The following is a 16919-nucleotide window of genomic DNA, read 5'->3' on the forward strand; positions in this document are numbered from 1 at the left end:
GGCGAGTTTCGAACAACTTTCGATTACTTAAGCTTTTGTTGTTAATTTGTTATTTTGCGACTACGTCTCCACGCACACAACCACAAGGAAAACACCAATCAAGATCAACAACAACAGAAACAGAAAGTGATAACGAGTTAAGCAAAAGTTAAAAGCAATTTTTGATATGGGGCCACAACGTCCGATCTAAAGTGCCTTCATGTAACAAAAGTAAAAACCAAAAAAAAAAAAAAAACAAAAAAACCAAAAAAACAAACTGTTAATTTTTTATGTAACTAAAAAACAAAGGAACAAAAACCAAAAATGAAATTACTAATAAAATTGTATAAAAAAGAAAATTGTAAAAAGATAAAACAAATTTAAAAATCTAAGCGAAAAACAAACAAAATGAAAAGGCTCCAAATAGACCAGCATTCAAGCAAATACCAAAGCTGTTCAACATACTTGGCCTGACTACAAAGTCTCTCGGGCAATGCGGAACGAACGAACAACCAACCAACCAACCGACCGACCTATTTACTCAGCAAAAATAAGTATTTTTATTTAATCAACGACAAAATTCGACAAGGAATATCGAAGCGCAAATCCTAAGTTCCGTCATAAACAAAATTCCCCATTAGCAAGTTGAGATTGATTATCTAAGTAAGCGATATACATACAAGTACATAAACGTGTATTTAGTTATAGTATGTAAACGAAAACAAAAACCAAAATTAACACGAAAAACGAAAATAAGTATGAAATTAATGATTTAGTGTTTAGAAATGAAAAGGTTTGGATATACATTGACTACTCTTACGAGGCATATACCTAACACATATAGCGCTGAGTTGCTCATTAATAAATGTATTACTTTCTATCCCACACGTACACACACACACGTACACAAGACACTGTACTACATTTAGTTTAGATCTTAGGTGGATATAAAAACAAAAACAAAAAAATACATACATATTTAAAACGAAAGTTAAGCTAAACGAACGATTGCAAGAGAACTAAGAACGGCATACTTAAAGAGGCGGCAATAAGCTATAATGCAACTAAATTTAAGCTAAAACTCAACTACCGATACGCAAAAACAAAAACAAAAACAAAAAACCAAAAAAACATATGATAAAAATAATATGAATGGAGAAATTGAATATTTGCATATGTGTGCATATAAGCAAAAAGACGCATCTACATATATTCATATATAGAAGGTAGAGGCAAGCAGTGCGAACAGCAAGCAGTGCGGAGCAAGCAGTTCACTGAGAACAAAACTAAAAGACTAAAAGGAAACCAATTAAATATACGAGTGTCCCTTTTGTGCTTCTTTCGCCCATTTCACACACACATACACATATACACATACACACACATATATATATATTTGCATTATTCAGTTTAGAATATTGAGTTGTGAGTTAAAACATACTTCGAAACATTTTTAAGAAAAAACAACTAGCGAAAATTAGCAAAATTTAAAATTTACAATTTATGAACATTAATTATTATTAATTTATGAATATGCATTCATTTAAAAGTGTTTACACGCACACACACTATGTATATATAAGTATGTATGAATACTCATTTATCGATTATGAATTACGAATTACGATTCACAATTTCGGAGCTCAACACAAAAATTAACAAACAACCAACATTAAATTTCTTCTTTTTTACATTGCGTATACGTAATGTGAATGGATCGGAAGCAGGAACGGAAGTAAATGTGCATGGGTTTTGCTTAGAACCACTTTAAATGTATTTACCATTTTCGGCAACCATTTCGACATTCCAAATTTCCAACCTTTGGGCAAAAGTGAGACGCATCGTTTTCGATTGATAGATGCCAAAGTCTAAAATTTATAACTTCAGAGCCAAGTCAAACGAAATCCAACTGCAAAAATAACTTTTATTTAAGTTTTACAAAATGAAAACCAAAAGCTAAGTCAAAAATCAAACATCTTGAGTTATACAGCAATAGACCGGAATTATTTCCAAGAAATAGTACAAACAACTTTAGAAATAACTTTTACAATGTAATTATAAAATAAGCGGTAATTAAAGCGCTCAAAAATTGCCAAAAAAAAAACTAAGTGCTGAGGGCTTCAAAAGAAACCAAATTAAATATTTGAAACCAAACAGAAAATTCAATTTTTCAATATGAAATTGGCAGATTAGAGCGCTGTTAAATAAAAAAAAACAAGACCCTCGAAAACATATACGATTATATTATATTTTAATTTCAATTTAAGCACACAATTTGTTGTTTTTGTATTTTGATTATTACTAAGCGGAATTGAAAGCCAACAAAACATAAAAAATAACAACAACAAAGCCTGGCACTAATAATATATTTTCTAAATTCCAACTTGACAGAAAACACTAACAACTATACAATTATTGTATTTCATTTTGAAATTTCGAACATCATTTCAAATGAATTGACAAACTTAACGTACATACACACATATGTAAAACTTACTTTCAACACAACGTGGAAAGGCAACACACAAAAAAAAAGAGATCTGAAATATAAAAAAACTAATGGCAAACAATTTACATTTATAAGTATATGTAATAACAATAGACGACATAACCCTCTATGAGACCCTCCTCCCTACAAAGAGCAGAAATACACACACCCACACTCACACACACAATAACTATTTACCACAATGGAAAACAAAATAATTATGAATGTAATACGCAAGATGCATAAATGAAAATCGAAAGTTTCACAATTCAATGATGATAATGACTGCGTATAATGCATCAATCATGCTATATATTAAATTTAATATGATTAACTCATTTCGAAAGCAAAAATCGGAAATCACAAATATCTATATATGTTTATATATATATATATATATATATATATATATATATATATGTACGTATATGGTATGATTTCGATTTCGGTTTCAGTTGATATTCGCTTCCGTTTCTTACTCTATTTTACTCACTTTTGGTGTACATTTTGAAATCTTCGAAACGTTTGTCTGGACCGTAATGCAGGAACGATCATTCATGCAGACTCGCACAAAATTTGTAATTTTCTCGTAAGACAAAAATCGACAATTTGGTTTTTTATTTCGAGACAACATTTAGAATAAACAAAACATTAAAAAATATAAAAAAAATTAACAAAAAAAACCATAGAACGTAACGCAGCATTAACTGAAAAAAAGTGTAAGAGAAAAATTTAAATATTTGGTATATAAGCAAATATGATTACATAAATTTATATTTATGCAACAATGTAAGGAATGAAAAACAAAAAAAAAACAAACAAACAAAGAAATAAATGCATGAGGGGAAGGCAAAACAACAACAAACACTAAACTATAATATAACATTTTTAATCGAAAAACCAAAACCAAAAAAAAACTACTTATTTTATTGAAAATTATGTAAAATTTACTAAAACAACAAAAACACATAATAAAAGTATATTGTTTATTTTCATCTTTAAAAATAAAGTTTTAAAATCGTATAAAAATAGTAAAAAAAATTTCGTTGTTTTATTTGATACGGAGAAGTTATGGAACGTAATATTTTCCATTAAATGTGAGATGCGAAACTAAATAAAATACTTAAAGTTAAAAGAATCGCTAATATATTGCAATGTAGATTATAATTATACCCTGATCCCATTGAAAATTGGAAATCAGGGTATAATGGTTTTGTTTTTTAATTTAGAATTCTGTTCGTGGAAATGTACTAAAATATTTGTGGTTTTCTAAAAAAAAAACAAATATTTATGTTAATACTTCAACAGACTAGTAAAAATGCGGAAATCAATACTTATTATTGTCTACAGTAGACTACATTTCTACATTTCTACAAAAATAGTCGGCTTCAAATATTCACATGCGCCAGACTTAGATAACCACCGTTATTTCAAATATAAAAGCGAAATGGGTGGAAACCCTTCACGTTACCCAAGCGTTGCAGCCCTGATCATATGTTGGTATATCGATAGTCGATAAAACAAATACTCGGTTGAACACCATACGGGAAGAAGCAGCACATTACGCAAACAGTGTTTCGGCTTTAAGCTTAATTGTTTATGAAAAATGTCGCTTGTCAGCGTACTTTCCAGGTAATTAAACAACACTCTCAGTAACCAGCTTTATTTATAAAATAGACATACATTTCATTCACAAACAGGCTGACTTTACAGAGCAGCGGTGTTGCCTCACGTTTCCTGCACACAACTCCAGTGCTTTGCGCCGAGCCCTTGAAGAAAAAGAAAAAGCTCGACCCACAGATCATAAAGCAGAGAGAAGACCGTAAAAAAAAGAAAATCGAGAAGCAGATACGCAGGCTAGAGAAGAATGCGCGACAACTAAAACCGGTAGAAGAGCTAGAGGTGCCTTTAGAATTAATCGACAACAAGGCGTAAGTTGATTGATTCCGTGCGCACATGTTCCAGTGAGTAATCATTTGGCTTTTTGGTTTTATAGTCAACGGGAACGAAAGTTAACACCCTTGGGCGCTGCGCAGCTGGAGCAGCGTGCACTGCTGAAGAAACAATGGGCCCACTACAAACACGAAGAGAAGGTGGCAGATTTTCAAATCATTGACCGCTTGGTCCAATCACAAAACAAAGCGCTGGAGGAGCTGCGTCTTGAGTCCGAAGAGCTTTACCAAGCGGCCATACAAGTGGACCTGAAGCTACTACCAGTATATGTAAAAGGGCCAGTCGCAACGCCTCCTATCAAAGACTATGTAAGCCCTGACGGCGACTACATACACCAGGCAATGAAGTGGGAATAAATAATTTACTTATTTAGGTAAAAAGAACATTTGTTATTTTAATTAAAAAAGAAAACCGAATTAAATGTGTAGTAATTTTTAAAATGAATAAATGACGGCAAAGGCTAGTCGAAGTCAACAAATCCTGCTCCTGATTCCATCATCTGCCTTTTTGTGGAATCTCAAGAGGCACATCACGAAACATTTAAATATAGAATGTTTCCACGTTCATTAAATACTAAAGCTTAATTTCTGCATTGAATGTATTTATTATAATCGAGAACAAGAATTAAACAAGTGAAAAATGCAATTGCGTCTCCTTTGTGATTTGTAATATAATTTTGAAAGCACTGCGAGCTGATTATATCTTTTTAAGTGTTTTGTGTTTTCATCGGGCATCAGATATCAAAATTATATATTTTTCAATAAATAAATAATATATAAGGGACAACACCCGATTTACCTTGTGTAAGTTCTTGCTTAATTTTTTTAAAGTTTTTTTTTAGAGTTATCTAGGAAGGCGTATTACTGGCGTTAGTTTTAGCTTCGGCCTGCCGCTTTTTAACGCCCCAGTTGTAAACTCGCGCCATGTTAACCTCGGTTGTGGTTATTTGATCTCTGTGGAGAGGAAAAAATATATCAGTGCATTGCACGACAAATAGTATTAATCAACGCACCTGAGAAAGTCCTGGTCGTGCTCGACAGACTTAAGATTGCCCACAGCGGATGTAATATTTTGCTTTAACAACGATTCCGCTTCGTCTAGGGGATATTCCAACATAACGCTAGCGCCCAACCAAAGATAAACCGTTTTTGTTGGCGGCACTAACGTTTTGATGAAGACCTGATCACTGAGCAGAAATTGCGTTTCGCGCTCCTCGTCCTCTTTGCGCAGCACATTGACCATTTCCAACGAACGCTCCAGATCGGGTATTTGAGATTTTAGCTTGTGACGGCGCGCCTCTAAGTTGTAGGCCATGAATCGATATTTGCCATGCTGTTCGTCTAGTCGTTGCAACACTTTCTCACAATTTTCGTTCTCGGGCTGTGTCATAAATGTATCAATTTCCTCCTGCAAAGTGAACACGATTGATGATTAATATGGAATATTTTCTACAGCTGTTTTTGGCTGAACGCAAACTAGGTTAGAATTTCAATTGGCCCATCAATGGCCGACGATGCCTGCAATTTTTACTTACTAAAAATATTGCTTCTGGTATCCCCGCGAAAGTTTTTTGGTTTTCCGGTAATTTTGGCATTTCTACTGTATCCATAATACCCGTCATATTGCTTTTATTTCCTATTTATTCTTATAAATTGTAATAAATTTACAGCAGGTCAAAGGCGGCAGCAGCAGAGCAATACGATGATTATAAGAAATAGTGCTGTACAACGACTGTAAAACACACTTATACGGAAAGTATTCTATAGTTACTACTGATATCACATGCTGCAGAACTAAAATAAATTTAGCATATATAGTCGAAGATGAAAATTTCTATACTACTAGTAAATTTTTATAGTTACAAGTATAATTATAGTGACTCACCATTTACCAATATTCGATTTCAATTTGTGACAACGATAACAGGAAACCGGTGCTGTTCTTTTTTTAGTTAGAAAGTCACTGTGACTATAAAATCATCGCAATATTCAACTTTAATAATGACAGTGTTATAAAACAAACCAAAAAGGTTTAAACAGAACTTACAGCAGTTCACATGTGCTGCGATCTTCTGCGGCTAATATCATTGCAACGCTTCTGTGCATTCTCCGTATATTTGAATTTGATACTTTATCATGTCGAACAGCGAAGTTGGCGTCGGTGCGGTACGCGGTGGCGGCGATTCTGTAAAACAAGCAATAATCGAAGAGTTGCAGAATCTTTTAAGCTCGGATACAACTGTTTTGCAACAGGCGGAAAAGCGTAACAAGCAATTGCAATATACTGAAGGTATGCATGCAAATTGGCGGGCAAATGAAGGCGTTGTCTACCTGATGCTAATAGTTTTAAATTTCAGGGTATGGAGTCTACTTGTCAGAGATAATAATGAATCAATCCCATGAGTTACCATTGCGCCAAATAGCTATTATAATGCTGACGCGATATGTGGAAAACCATTGGACAGATCTGGAAGAAACGGATAAAGCGAGTGGACATATGGCCACCGAACAAGCCAAGCGCACAATTCGAAATATATTGCCAAATGGCCTGTACGATCCCAACTCTAAAATACGCTCATCGGTGGCACACACGATATCCACAATTGCGGCCACAGACTATCCACATTGCTGGGCAGAGCTGTTTGACATTATAGTCAAATGTCTGGGAGGCAATGAGGATTCCATACATGGAGCTATGCAAGTACTGCAAGACTTTACCTACGATGTAGAACAAATCAAGGAGCTAGGTCCTGTGGTCATACCCGAGGTATATCGCATTTTCGATTCGGAGCAGAATTATTCCATTAAGACGCGAGTTTCTGCGATACGAACGTTGAAGCAACTTTTCATGTCTATCTCAGCGCTGATAACTGACAAGCAAGAGCAAAGCTCCATGATGAGCTCAATTCTGTCAAATTTTATGGACAAGCTCGTCCACTATCTCAGCATGAATTGCGGCGCTGGATCCAGCTTTCTGCTGCGTTCCGAAATCATAAAAGGTAAATCATCTTTTAATAATGTTTCATATATAAATTATATCATTTACTTATTTGCAGTATTCACTTATCTGGTGACTGATATGCCGAAGTATATAAATCCATTTATGGAACGCATATTGCCAATTATTTGGCAGTTGCTTACACAAATAGCGGAAACTTATGTAAAAGTATCTGTCAATCAGACGGAAGCAAATCCCTTAGCAACCAGCGACTATGAAGAAGAAGATGAGCAGACCAATTTCCAAACGCTGATAATACAAATTCTTGAGTTCATTAACTGCATTGTCACCTGCGGCAAGCTGCGTGGCAATATTAAAAATGTTCTTGCGGATTTAATTTACATAACTATCGTGTATATTCAGCTCGGCGAGGAGCAGCTCGAGGACTGGCAAGAGGATCCAGAGAAGTTTGTTGACGACGAAGACGATGGCGGCGTCGAGCTAACTGTACGCATGTGTGGCCGTGATGTTCTGCTGGTAAGTCTCCTTTATCCATTAATATGTAATAATATCATTAATAACAAACAATGATTGTAATATCAGAAGGTGCATGTTTATAGTAAATGATGTCTTTAATATGTCTAGAGGTATATTCATTCGAATTGTTTGTTTGTTTAACAAACAAAACTATAAAATTAAGTATATGATGCTATAAATATTTGACTCGACTGGTTGGTAACTTGATAGCTAATATATTTATACCATCTAAACTATTCCAGGCCATTAATGACGAATTCGGTGTGAAAGCCATACAACCGTTGCAGGAAGCTCTGGGGCGCCACTTTAGTGTAGCAGAGGCGGAGAAAGAAGCAAACAATCCAAATTGGTGGAAAATTCATGAAGCTTGCATGGATGCTGTTCACGGTTTTCGCGACATAATACTCGAGGGGGATTCCAAATTTGATTTGCTTAACTATCTGACAATTGTGCGAAATTTGTTGGTACATCAAGAATCGCCTCATCTGGTCGGCCGCGCCCTCTGGACCCTCAGCACGTACTCCAAGTCGGATCTGTATAATCCGCAGATGATAATTGAGATTTTAGATGTAACGCTGTGCAGTCTATCGCCGGATAAGTCACACATTTTACGCATCAGCGCTGTTCGCGCCTTGCACGGGTTTCTTCAAGCCAATGAAAATGTTGAGGGGGAGAAACGCACACTGCTCGTCTCCAAGCTGCCTGGTTTTCTAGACGGTATCATGACCCTAGTGCCTGGCTGCAAGGCGACTGTTCTAGCGCTGATAATGGAGGCTCTTACGATGATGGTCAAGTTTGATGCGGACTTTGCATATGCGGCGCATCCTAAAATCACACCATTGACCATCGCAGCATTTCTTAAGTATGCAGAGGATCCCTTTGTTTTGGAAAATGTTCAAGATCTGATCAAAGCGCTTTGCCAACGCAAAGAGTGTCTGGGACCGCTGCAAGAGAAATTCATACCGACCATTGTTAGCATACTTGCGTTGCAAGGTGAGCAATGTGGCGAGAAGCAGGATATTGCTCTGGATGTGCTTAACACAATTGTCCGGTACACGGAGCCGCCGTTGCCCAATGCTCTGCTGGAAAGTGCATTTCCCGCCATGATCAACTGTGTCCTGCATACGGACGATCACACCGTAATGGTTGCCGGCGGGGAGTGCCTGCGTAGCTTTATCAATGTTTCGCCGGAGCAGATTTGCAACTACAAAAACGGCGAGGGTGTCAACTATGTGATGCAGGTTGCAACGGTTTTGCTAAATCCCATGAATGCCGAGATGACGGCTGGTGGCCAGATCGGTCGACTGATTATCACCATAATCACTAAAATGGGCAGCATGCTGGGCCAAACAGTCGATATGCTTCTAAAGGCAGTCATTAGCAAGATGCAGAACCTCGAGTGCCTGAAGGTCATTATGAATTTGGTGCTCATATTCGCTCATCTCTTCCTTACCCAAATGGATGCGGTGCTTAACTTTTTGTCTACGGTTCCCGGACCCAATGGCGAGCCTGCTTTGCAATTTGTTCTTACCAATTGGCTGTCACGTCAAAATTCCTTCTTTGGGGCATACGAGCGCAAAGTATGTTCACAAATAATCATCATAAGCTGGAAATGAAGTCTAATAACATTTTTATGATATTCCTCAGGTTACCACCATGGCGCTCTGCAAGCTTTTTGAATATGGCGTTGCCACGCAGGATAATCGTCTGACGTCCATAACGTACAAGGAACTAGTAGAGGAACCGAGCGGCGATCGCATTCGCACTCGCTCAGTTGCGTCGAGCTATCAAAAATGGGTTACAATTCCCGCACTTGTAAAGATTTTTAAAGTTCTCATTTCCGAGTATCAGCACTTTCAAGAAGGTAAAACAGATGCGCCACTTACAGACTCTGAGGATGAAGTAACCGAAGAAGATGACGCTCCTGGCAATGCCAGCAAACCGCGCTACATTTCTGACTTGTGTTTTGATTTCGACGAGGACAATGTCGAGGATGAGCAAGTGCTGCAAGTGCTGCTGAAAGAGTGCAACTACACGGGCGACATTGGCGAAAATTTACAAAAGTTTCTCACCAACTTTACTCAAAACGAACACTTTCCCACGTTTTACGAGCATCTCAATGAATCCGAACGGCTCATTCTGCTGACTAAGGCACAGCAAAAGTAAATTAACAGTCTCCAACGCAGCTATATGAATTCTAAAGCGCATGTCTTACAGCCCATTGTGTTAATCGTATTTAATATTTGTTATAAAGCATTTAATAAAAAACCTTTATATTTGTAACGTATATCTGATTTGCTTAGACAATATATTTTCACTTAGGTATGTATACAATGTATGTATATATTCTTTATATGTATTATATTAGATTCGATCCAAATTGAATTTACTAAAGAGCGACCTCGTCGCTGCGCAGCTTGTGTTGAAGAGGAATTTCGATCTAAAATTAAATAATTATTTCCTGTTTTTAACGGAAAAATTTGTAGTTACCTTTTGCTTGTCAGGATTACACTTAAAGAACTTTCGAATACAAGGCGTAAGCAATACTGGATCAACTTTATTAGGATTATTAGTGCCAAAGACTAGAGTGCTGAGCAGTGAAACGATTATGGTAACCGAGGCGCCTAGAGTTGTATACCACATATATGATATTCTATACAAGGGAAATATATCCCTGAAATGAAAGAAGTATTGCAGAAGAGCTGTATAGCAACACAGCATAAAAAACCATCAGTACTTAAGAGCCACTTACTCTGCTGTGGGGCCATGGATATGGGTGGCATTGGCAGCGCTGGAAACCAAAGCAGCTGCATTGAAGCTGTAGCTGCACTGATCAACGTTTAATGGTTTTGTTTGATAACGAATGGCGCCCGATGCAATGGCCCACTGAGCATTTAGGCTGACCCAAGACATGACAAAAACTCCAACGCAGCCGCCGAGAATAGCGCTCTAGAAGAATATAACCTGCTTTGAAGACGTCAATCAATTGAAATCAATTATACACACATTTCCATTGATCCAGGGCATAAGTATGCCAATTGTGAAGATGCCAAATAGAGGTCCATTAGTTATTGACTCCAGGCTCATGGTGAGCTGCAGCACAGTTCCCATATGTTCAACCACATAGACGAGGGCCACACAAAGCACTCCAATGCCCACGACCACCAGGCGCATGATCCAGTTGGTGGCTCGACTTGATAACGGTTTCTTAACATAAGGTTTCACAAAGTCCTCGAGGACAACAGCGGACATGGAGTTCAGACACGTGGAGAGCGAGCTCAAAGCTGCACTAAAGACACCCGCAATAAATAGACCCGTCATTCCAGGCAACTCGCCCAGCGTGTCCATCACAAAAAGAGGCAAAAGTTGATCACGTGCCTTTGCCAACTGTGGACAGAGGTAAATGGACGATAAAAATAATTTCGCGCAAGCAAATCTAGAATGAAGTACGTGCTTTGGTGGTAAGTGGATCACAGTTTTGATATGTGGCATATATGAGCAATCCGTTGTAGCCACACAAGGCCATCAGAATCAAAACTCCAACACAAAAGATGACCAGAGCCTTGCGAGCATCTGCTAAGGTAGGCAGTGAGAGATAGCGCTGAATCATGTTCTGGGACACGGCATTGGTCTGCGTCCAGTAGACAATGCCACCAACAAATAAGCACCAGAATGTATGACGCACTGTGGGATCAATGCTGAGACTACAAGCAATTTTATATTCTACTGGAAACCTTTTAGCTTAACTTATTTCAACTCACTCTGGGGCCTCCAGTCTATTTGAATGCCAAGCGCGTTCTACTACAACACCAGCTCCGCCAATATCCATGCTTCCTTTGATGGCCACAAGAGCAAGGGCGCCCAACATGGACACCGCCTGCACCACATCCGTCCACACAACAGCCTTCAGCCCACCCATGCTGGTGTAGAATACACAAATGATGCAGACAATCGGAGTAATGGTGTGCACTCCTATTCCAGTTACCTGGTTAAATGCAAGTGCCGGCACATAGATCACAATGGGCAGATATGCTACCTATAAAATAATTTGGATTAGATTTAGTTTGTTAGTAAGAGTTTTCCTCTGATACTCACATTCATAATAGCAAACATAATAGAACCAAATAAACGAAGGCGACGATCGAAACGTACCTCCAAATACTACAAGAAAAATAATTGAAAGAAAAGTTCGTTAATTTTTTATTATTATTAAATGAGTGATAAAAATTAAGTGGTGGTAGTAGTTGGGATGGAAATGAATGGGTGTAAAAGTATATTTACAAAGTACGGATGCTTAAGCCGGAATAGCTTTATTCTCTGATATTCTCTATCTGATGTCTTTTATAGATATTTTTGCTTACCTCATAGGTGGACGTAATGTTCAGGTCATGGAAAACGGGCAAGTAAAAGACACCCATTACAATGCCCATGCCAACCACTCCGAAAGATACATATAGATACTGCGTACCGTACGAGTACACCTCGGTGGGCAGTCCAAGTAAGGTTATGCCAGAGATGAAGCTGGCCACCAGTGAGAAAGCAATGGGCACTACCAGCATTTTGCGGCCACCTAGCATATAATCATCCTCGGACACGGATTTCTTCATGAAACCAAAGTAAATGCCAATGCCAATGCATAGCAGAAACATCGCCACAAAAGCGACATAGTCTTGCCATGCGAATCGCTGCAGCTCTCCCAGAATGTTTTCAATGTTATGCATTTTGCGATTCGAGTTCCCGAGTCCGGTCAGACGTCTGATCTTCCGCAGTGACAATGTGGACTAAGTCGAATTGTGATTACATCTGTTTGTCTGTGATTCACTGAATCAGAGGGTTCCATTACTAGCAGTAGCTGTGGGCGCTAGTCGGCGGCTCTGTGATTCAATTCAATTTTGCTCAATTGTCAATTGTGGGGTAATTTAGGTTCCGGGCAGAGCACAAAATCCACACATATGAGTTTATTTTAGCTAATCAGTTGGCGTGTTTTATACTTAGAGAGCGTTGCGACACTGTAGCGTCCAGTTTCAATATTTTAGCTCTGACCTTACATTCAAGTGATTTAGCTTTATTTCTGGATAAAAAAGTGTTGACCCCCAAATTCTATAAGAAATTTGCATAATGTCTATTTCTCGGTTCCCAAACAATCAGAAGGTGCAGTATACATATATATTTTTATTAAATAAATTAAGTTATGAGAATATTTATTTAAATTTATTTTTATTAGTAGAATATACAGCTAATGACATTTCGTTATACTAAGTATTTATTTTAAATGACCTGGGACAATTTCAATTTTCAACGTGATAAAAAAACTGTTTGAAATAAGAACTCGAAAATTAACCAAAGCTACAAAAATGTGTGTGTGCCTGATGCTCATAAGCTGTACATAAGGAATACATCAACATCAATAATTTACTGCACGAGCTCAAAAATCCGACGAGAGACGGGAGCTTAGTATAGTGCACTCTGCGTTATTCATATCTGTGTGCGAATCAGAGATTTAGTGATTTCATTCCCTTTATTTGATTGTTAGCTGCTCTGTGATCAATTTGACGACTAATTTGACTGTGAGGAATACATAATATTCACACACCTGTACTAAATTAAGCATGTACTGGAATTCAGCTTGAAAATCTTCATAATATACTAATAAAATACTATAATAATAGCAATACATTTCGTACTTAACGGAATTTCGTTCCCAGTCCCACAAAACTATTATCGATAAGCATATTCTAATTGCATATTATCGACAACATATCAGTTTACCGCCACAAACTCAAGAGAGCTGCAGAAAAAATATTTATTTCCTTTCTTTAACAACTAATATAGTTATAGCTTATAATGTTAGCCAATCCTTCAGGTGGCAGCGTGCCCGACAAGGCGTGGCAACCACATTTCGTAACTCTTGAAACATCGTGAGTATTGATCACCAATAACCGGCAAACGTTTATGGCACATTGGTTCTAATTTTTAGCATGGGCGAAATAACCGTGGAGCTGTACTGGAAACATGCACCAAACACAGTATGATATTTTGGCATCAATTTATTCATGAATTAATGACTTTTTATAACTATAGTGCTATAACTTTGCGGAGCTGTCCCGGCGCGGATATTATAACAATGTAGTGTTCCATCGCATTATTCGCGATTTCATGATACAAGGCGGCGATCCAACGGGTACTGGCCGTGGCGGCACCTCAGTTTATGGAGGAGAATTCGCAGATGAGTTGCATAGTGACCTTAAGCACACTGGTGCTGGAATATTGTCAATGGCGAACTCTGGCCCAGACACAAATGGTTCACAGTTCTTCATTACGCTGGCTCCCACGCAGTGGCTGGATAATAAGCACACAATTTTTGGACGTGTTTACACTGGTATGGAGGTAGTGAAGCGTATTGGTATGGTGGAAACTGATAAGAATGATCGACCCGTGGATCCGCTTCGAATTATTAAGGCCAAAGTAGAAAAACTGTAACACAATACTACCGAATATTCAATAAATATTAAATTAAGGCATTGTAATAACAAATTTGGAAATAACCATTAGCTAGTATTCACAAAGATATTTTTTTAATTCAATCATTTTGGAGCTCGCTTTTTAGTATCCACGACGCTGCGCGCATGGCAATAGCCGCAATGACAGTATTTGGATTTCCGGAAATTGGCCGAGGCAATACACTAGCATCGACAACACGTACGTTGGATATTCCATGCAACCTGGTTTTATTGATATTAAACATTAAGACCTATTAGATAATCTTATGTAAAGAAATTACCTTAATTGCGAGTCGACGACTCCGCCTAGAGCACAACTGCCGCCTGGATGATGTGAGCCCAGACCTATGTGACGCATAAGACATTCCAGATAATTGTCCGATGGTTGGTGTTCAAGAAAATCTCTCTTGAATGGTCCAAAGTTAGCACACTCCTGCAGTTTGGGCCAATGAATATGAGGTCTTAATTTACTAAAAGCGGAGGATGTCACAACCTAAAAAAAGTTACGAAATATCTTAGCAGCTTACAACTTGTAACTTGTAAGTTGTAAACGAGTTGTCACCTTTACAGCATTTCTTATGGCTGCGATGGTACAAGCCACATCATGATCGTTGCTTAAATAATTCGGATCAATTAGGGGATTCCTTCGCATCGTTTTATGAAGCAGTGAAACAGAGCCCCTAGATCTCGGTTGCAAACAGCTGGAGATGACAACAAAACCTTCTTGAGAAGCATTATGATAGCGTGGGAAAAGTGCCCGAAATGCCGAACGCTTGAAGTTCGAAATAGACATGAGTGCAGTTTCGTCTATGGCGCCAGCGCCAAAGAAGGTAATGCCAAAAGGCGTCGGTTCCTCGTAGCCAGCTACATGTCCAAGAACTCCAAAATTCCCAAAGGAACCAGTGCCTGAATTCAAATAGTTAAACAGGTTAATGGGACTAAGCAGCGAGCGCTGATTAAGAGTAGGTCCGATAATGCCTATAGAAACAAATAGGGGCACATTAAAATGATCGTGTAATCCCTGACCCACCAATGGCAAGTGATGTTCCACGGGTAGTCCCACTTGCTTCAACATTTTGGTGTCACCGATCCCAGAGGCCAAAAGCAGTTGCGGACTTTGGTACGCACCCGCACAGAGCAACAACTCACGTCGAACTTTTATAGTAAACTCGCGCTCTTTGTTGTGCTCATCTTTGATGCCCACTAGAACGGAGCTGGCTTTTGGATTGGACGCTGATGACAGCTTTATACGCTTTACTAGTGCCTGGGGAAGCAGACGAAGATTTGCGTTATTGATTACGGGAAAAAGAAATTGTTGTAGCACCGAATGGCGCAGGCCGTTCTTTATGTTGTAAACAGAGCGTCGAAATTGCCAAGGTTCATGAATCAATTCCATCGCTGCTTCGTCCAAAGCTTCCGATAACAAGGAGTATGTGCGCGGTATTTCAAAAAGCTCTTCCTTCTTAGATTTGGCAGCAATCATAAAAGGTTTCACGTCTGTCCAGCTCCAATCACTTATGTTGTGCAGCTTATGCCATGAATCAAAGTCCGGACCATGTCCATCGAAATGTAACATATAATTTAGATTGGCTGATCCACCCAAGCCCTTGCCCCTTGGCAAACACTGACGTTGCTCAAGCAATCCTTTGGACGAGTGCTTCTGAGGCACCGAAAGAAAAGACCAGTCATTGATGCCCTTTTGTTGAAATGTTGTTAGCAGAGGGATTCGACTGAGATAGCCGAAGGAGCCACCAGCCTCGATAAGCAGCACACTTTTATTGCTATGCTTGGCCAGCAGAGAGGTAAGTGTAGAACCAGCTGTGCCAGCGCCAACTAGAAGAGTGTATTTTGTAGCGTATATTCCACTGCTCCGACGAATTCACAACTTACCAATAACATAATCAAACGCAAGTTCAATCCTCTCAAGTTTTAATACATTTGGAATGTTTTCTTCATGTAATTTACAAACAATAAACAACAATGCCGAGAAACAGCCAATGACAATGGCGCCAACACAAAAAAGTTCTATAATATTAAACTTATATATAAATGAGATCAAAGAATAATAGAAAACTTACTTTGAAAATGCATTCCCATGTCGTGCTAGTGCAACAATATGATGAAATAGCACTATCTAGTTAGCAAAGCGCACACAGAAGACTGAAAGTTAGCCGCCACAGACTAATCCAATTATAGTCCATTTGTGGGTGCAGAAATGACCAGCTAACAATTTGAATTCAAGCGCGATTGCTGTTACTTATCGATTTATCGGTGTGGCTCTTTTTCGCTCGTACACAATTAATAATGAAATTCATGACTTGAATCATTTTATTTACTTAAGTGCATTTACAGATGGTGCTTAAATTAATTTATGTTTTCTTTAAATTAATGTTTAAGTTACATTGATTTAAGTTGGCATACTATTTGATTAACAGATACACTTTTTATATTTCAAAACTAAACCGGAATATAATAAAACGGCTTCTAATATTCAAAATGTATGGTCAGTTTTCATGTAACAGTAT

General features: G+C 38.1%; 6 protein-coding genes across 7 annotated transcripts; 3 read left to right on the top strand and 3 right to left on the bottom strand.

The window, feature by feature from the left end:
• The first annotated feature begins 3992 nt into the window (after positions 1–3992).
• LOC111593594 (39S ribosomal protein L40, mitochondrial) lies at positions 3993–4910 on the top strand. The gene is made up of 3 exons (XM_023306450.2): positions 3993–4099; positions 4168–4398; positions 4464–4910. Exons 1-3 carry the CDS (start codon positions 4074–4076, stop codon positions 4774–4776), a joined length of 570 nt encoding a protein of 189 aa, XP_023162218.1. The 5' UTR covers positions 3993–4073; the 3' UTR covers positions 4777–4910.
• Positions 4911–5064: 154 nt separating this feature from the next.
• On the bottom strand, positions 5065–6160 carry LOC111593593 (prefoldin subunit 3). The gene is made up of 3 exons (XM_023306449.2): positions 5955–6160; positions 5433–5827; positions 5065–5373 (listed from the first exon to the last, which is right to left on the bottom strand). The coding sequence occupies exons 1-3, from the start codon at positions 6039–6041 to the stop codon at positions 5268–5270; spliced, it is 588 nt and encodes a 195-aa protein (XP_023162217.1). The 5' UTR covers positions 6042–6160; the 3' UTR covers positions 5065–5267.
• A 201-nt stretch (positions 6161–6361) lies between these two features.
• On the top strand, positions 6362–10156 carry LOC111593609 (importin-9). Its single transcript, XM_030222812.1, has 5 exons — positions 6362–6709; positions 6777–7418; positions 7476–7894; positions 8137–9474; positions 9542–10156. The coding sequence occupies exons 1-5, from the start codon at positions 6556–6558 to the stop codon at positions 10058–10060; spliced, it is 3072 nt and encodes a 1023-aa protein (XP_030078672.1). The 5' UTR covers positions 6362–6555; the 3' UTR covers positions 10061–10156.
• Positions 10157–10197: 41 nt separating this feature from the next.
• Positions 10198–12661, bottom strand: LOC111599419 (sodium-coupled monocarboxylate transporter 1). Its single transcript, XM_023315069.2, has 8 exons — positions 12256–12661; positions 11990–12055; positions 11656–11930; positions 11349–11598; positions 10901–11281; positions 10647–10843; positions 10385–10568; positions 10198–10334 (listed from the first exon to the last, which is right to left on the bottom strand). Exons 1-8 carry the CDS (start codon positions 12613–12615, stop codon positions 10284–10286), a joined length of 1764 nt encoding a protein of 587 aa, XP_023170837.1. The 5' UTR covers positions 12616–12661; the 3' UTR covers positions 10198–10283.
• Positions 12662–13629: 968 nt separating this feature from the next.
• On the top strand, positions 13630–14431 carry LOC111599417 (peptidyl-prolyl cis-trans isomerase-like 1). The gene is made up of 3 exons (XM_023315067.2): positions 13630–13812; positions 13872–13920; positions 13976–14431. Exons 1-3 carry the CDS (start codon positions 13739–13741, stop codon positions 14372–14374), a joined length of 522 nt encoding a protein of 173 aa, XP_023170835.1. The 5' UTR covers positions 13630–13738; the 3' UTR covers positions 14375–14431.
• LOC111599416 (neither inactivation nor afterpotential protein G) lies at positions 14418–16641 on the bottom strand. 2 transcript variants are annotated; one of them, XM_023315066.2, is made up of 5 exons: positions 16473–16641; positions 16285–16344; positions 14957–16227; positions 14676–14887; positions 14418–14616 (listed from the first exon to the last, which is right to left on the bottom strand). In XM_023315066.2, the coding sequence occupies exons 1-5, from the start codon at positions 16489–16491 to the stop codon at positions 14475–14477; spliced, it is 1704 nt and encodes a 567-aa protein (XP_023170834.2). In that variant the 5' UTR covers positions 16492–16641; the 3' UTR covers positions 14418–14474. The 2 variants fall into 2 exon arrangements, with proteins under 2 accessions (XP_023170834.2, XP_023170833.2); XM_023315065.2 differs by having other exon boundaries at positions 16285–16419.
• Between the last annotated feature and the right edge of the window lie 278 nt (positions 16642–16919).

Source organism: Drosophila hydei, unplaced genomic scaffold, assembly GCF_003285905.1.
Source record: "Drosophila hydei strain 15085-1641.00,03,60 unplaced genomic scaffold, DhydRS2 tig00000063-arrow-pilon, whole genome shotgun sequence".
NCBI lineage: Eukaryota > Metazoa > Arthropoda > Insecta > Diptera > Drosophilidae > Drosophila > Drosophila hydei.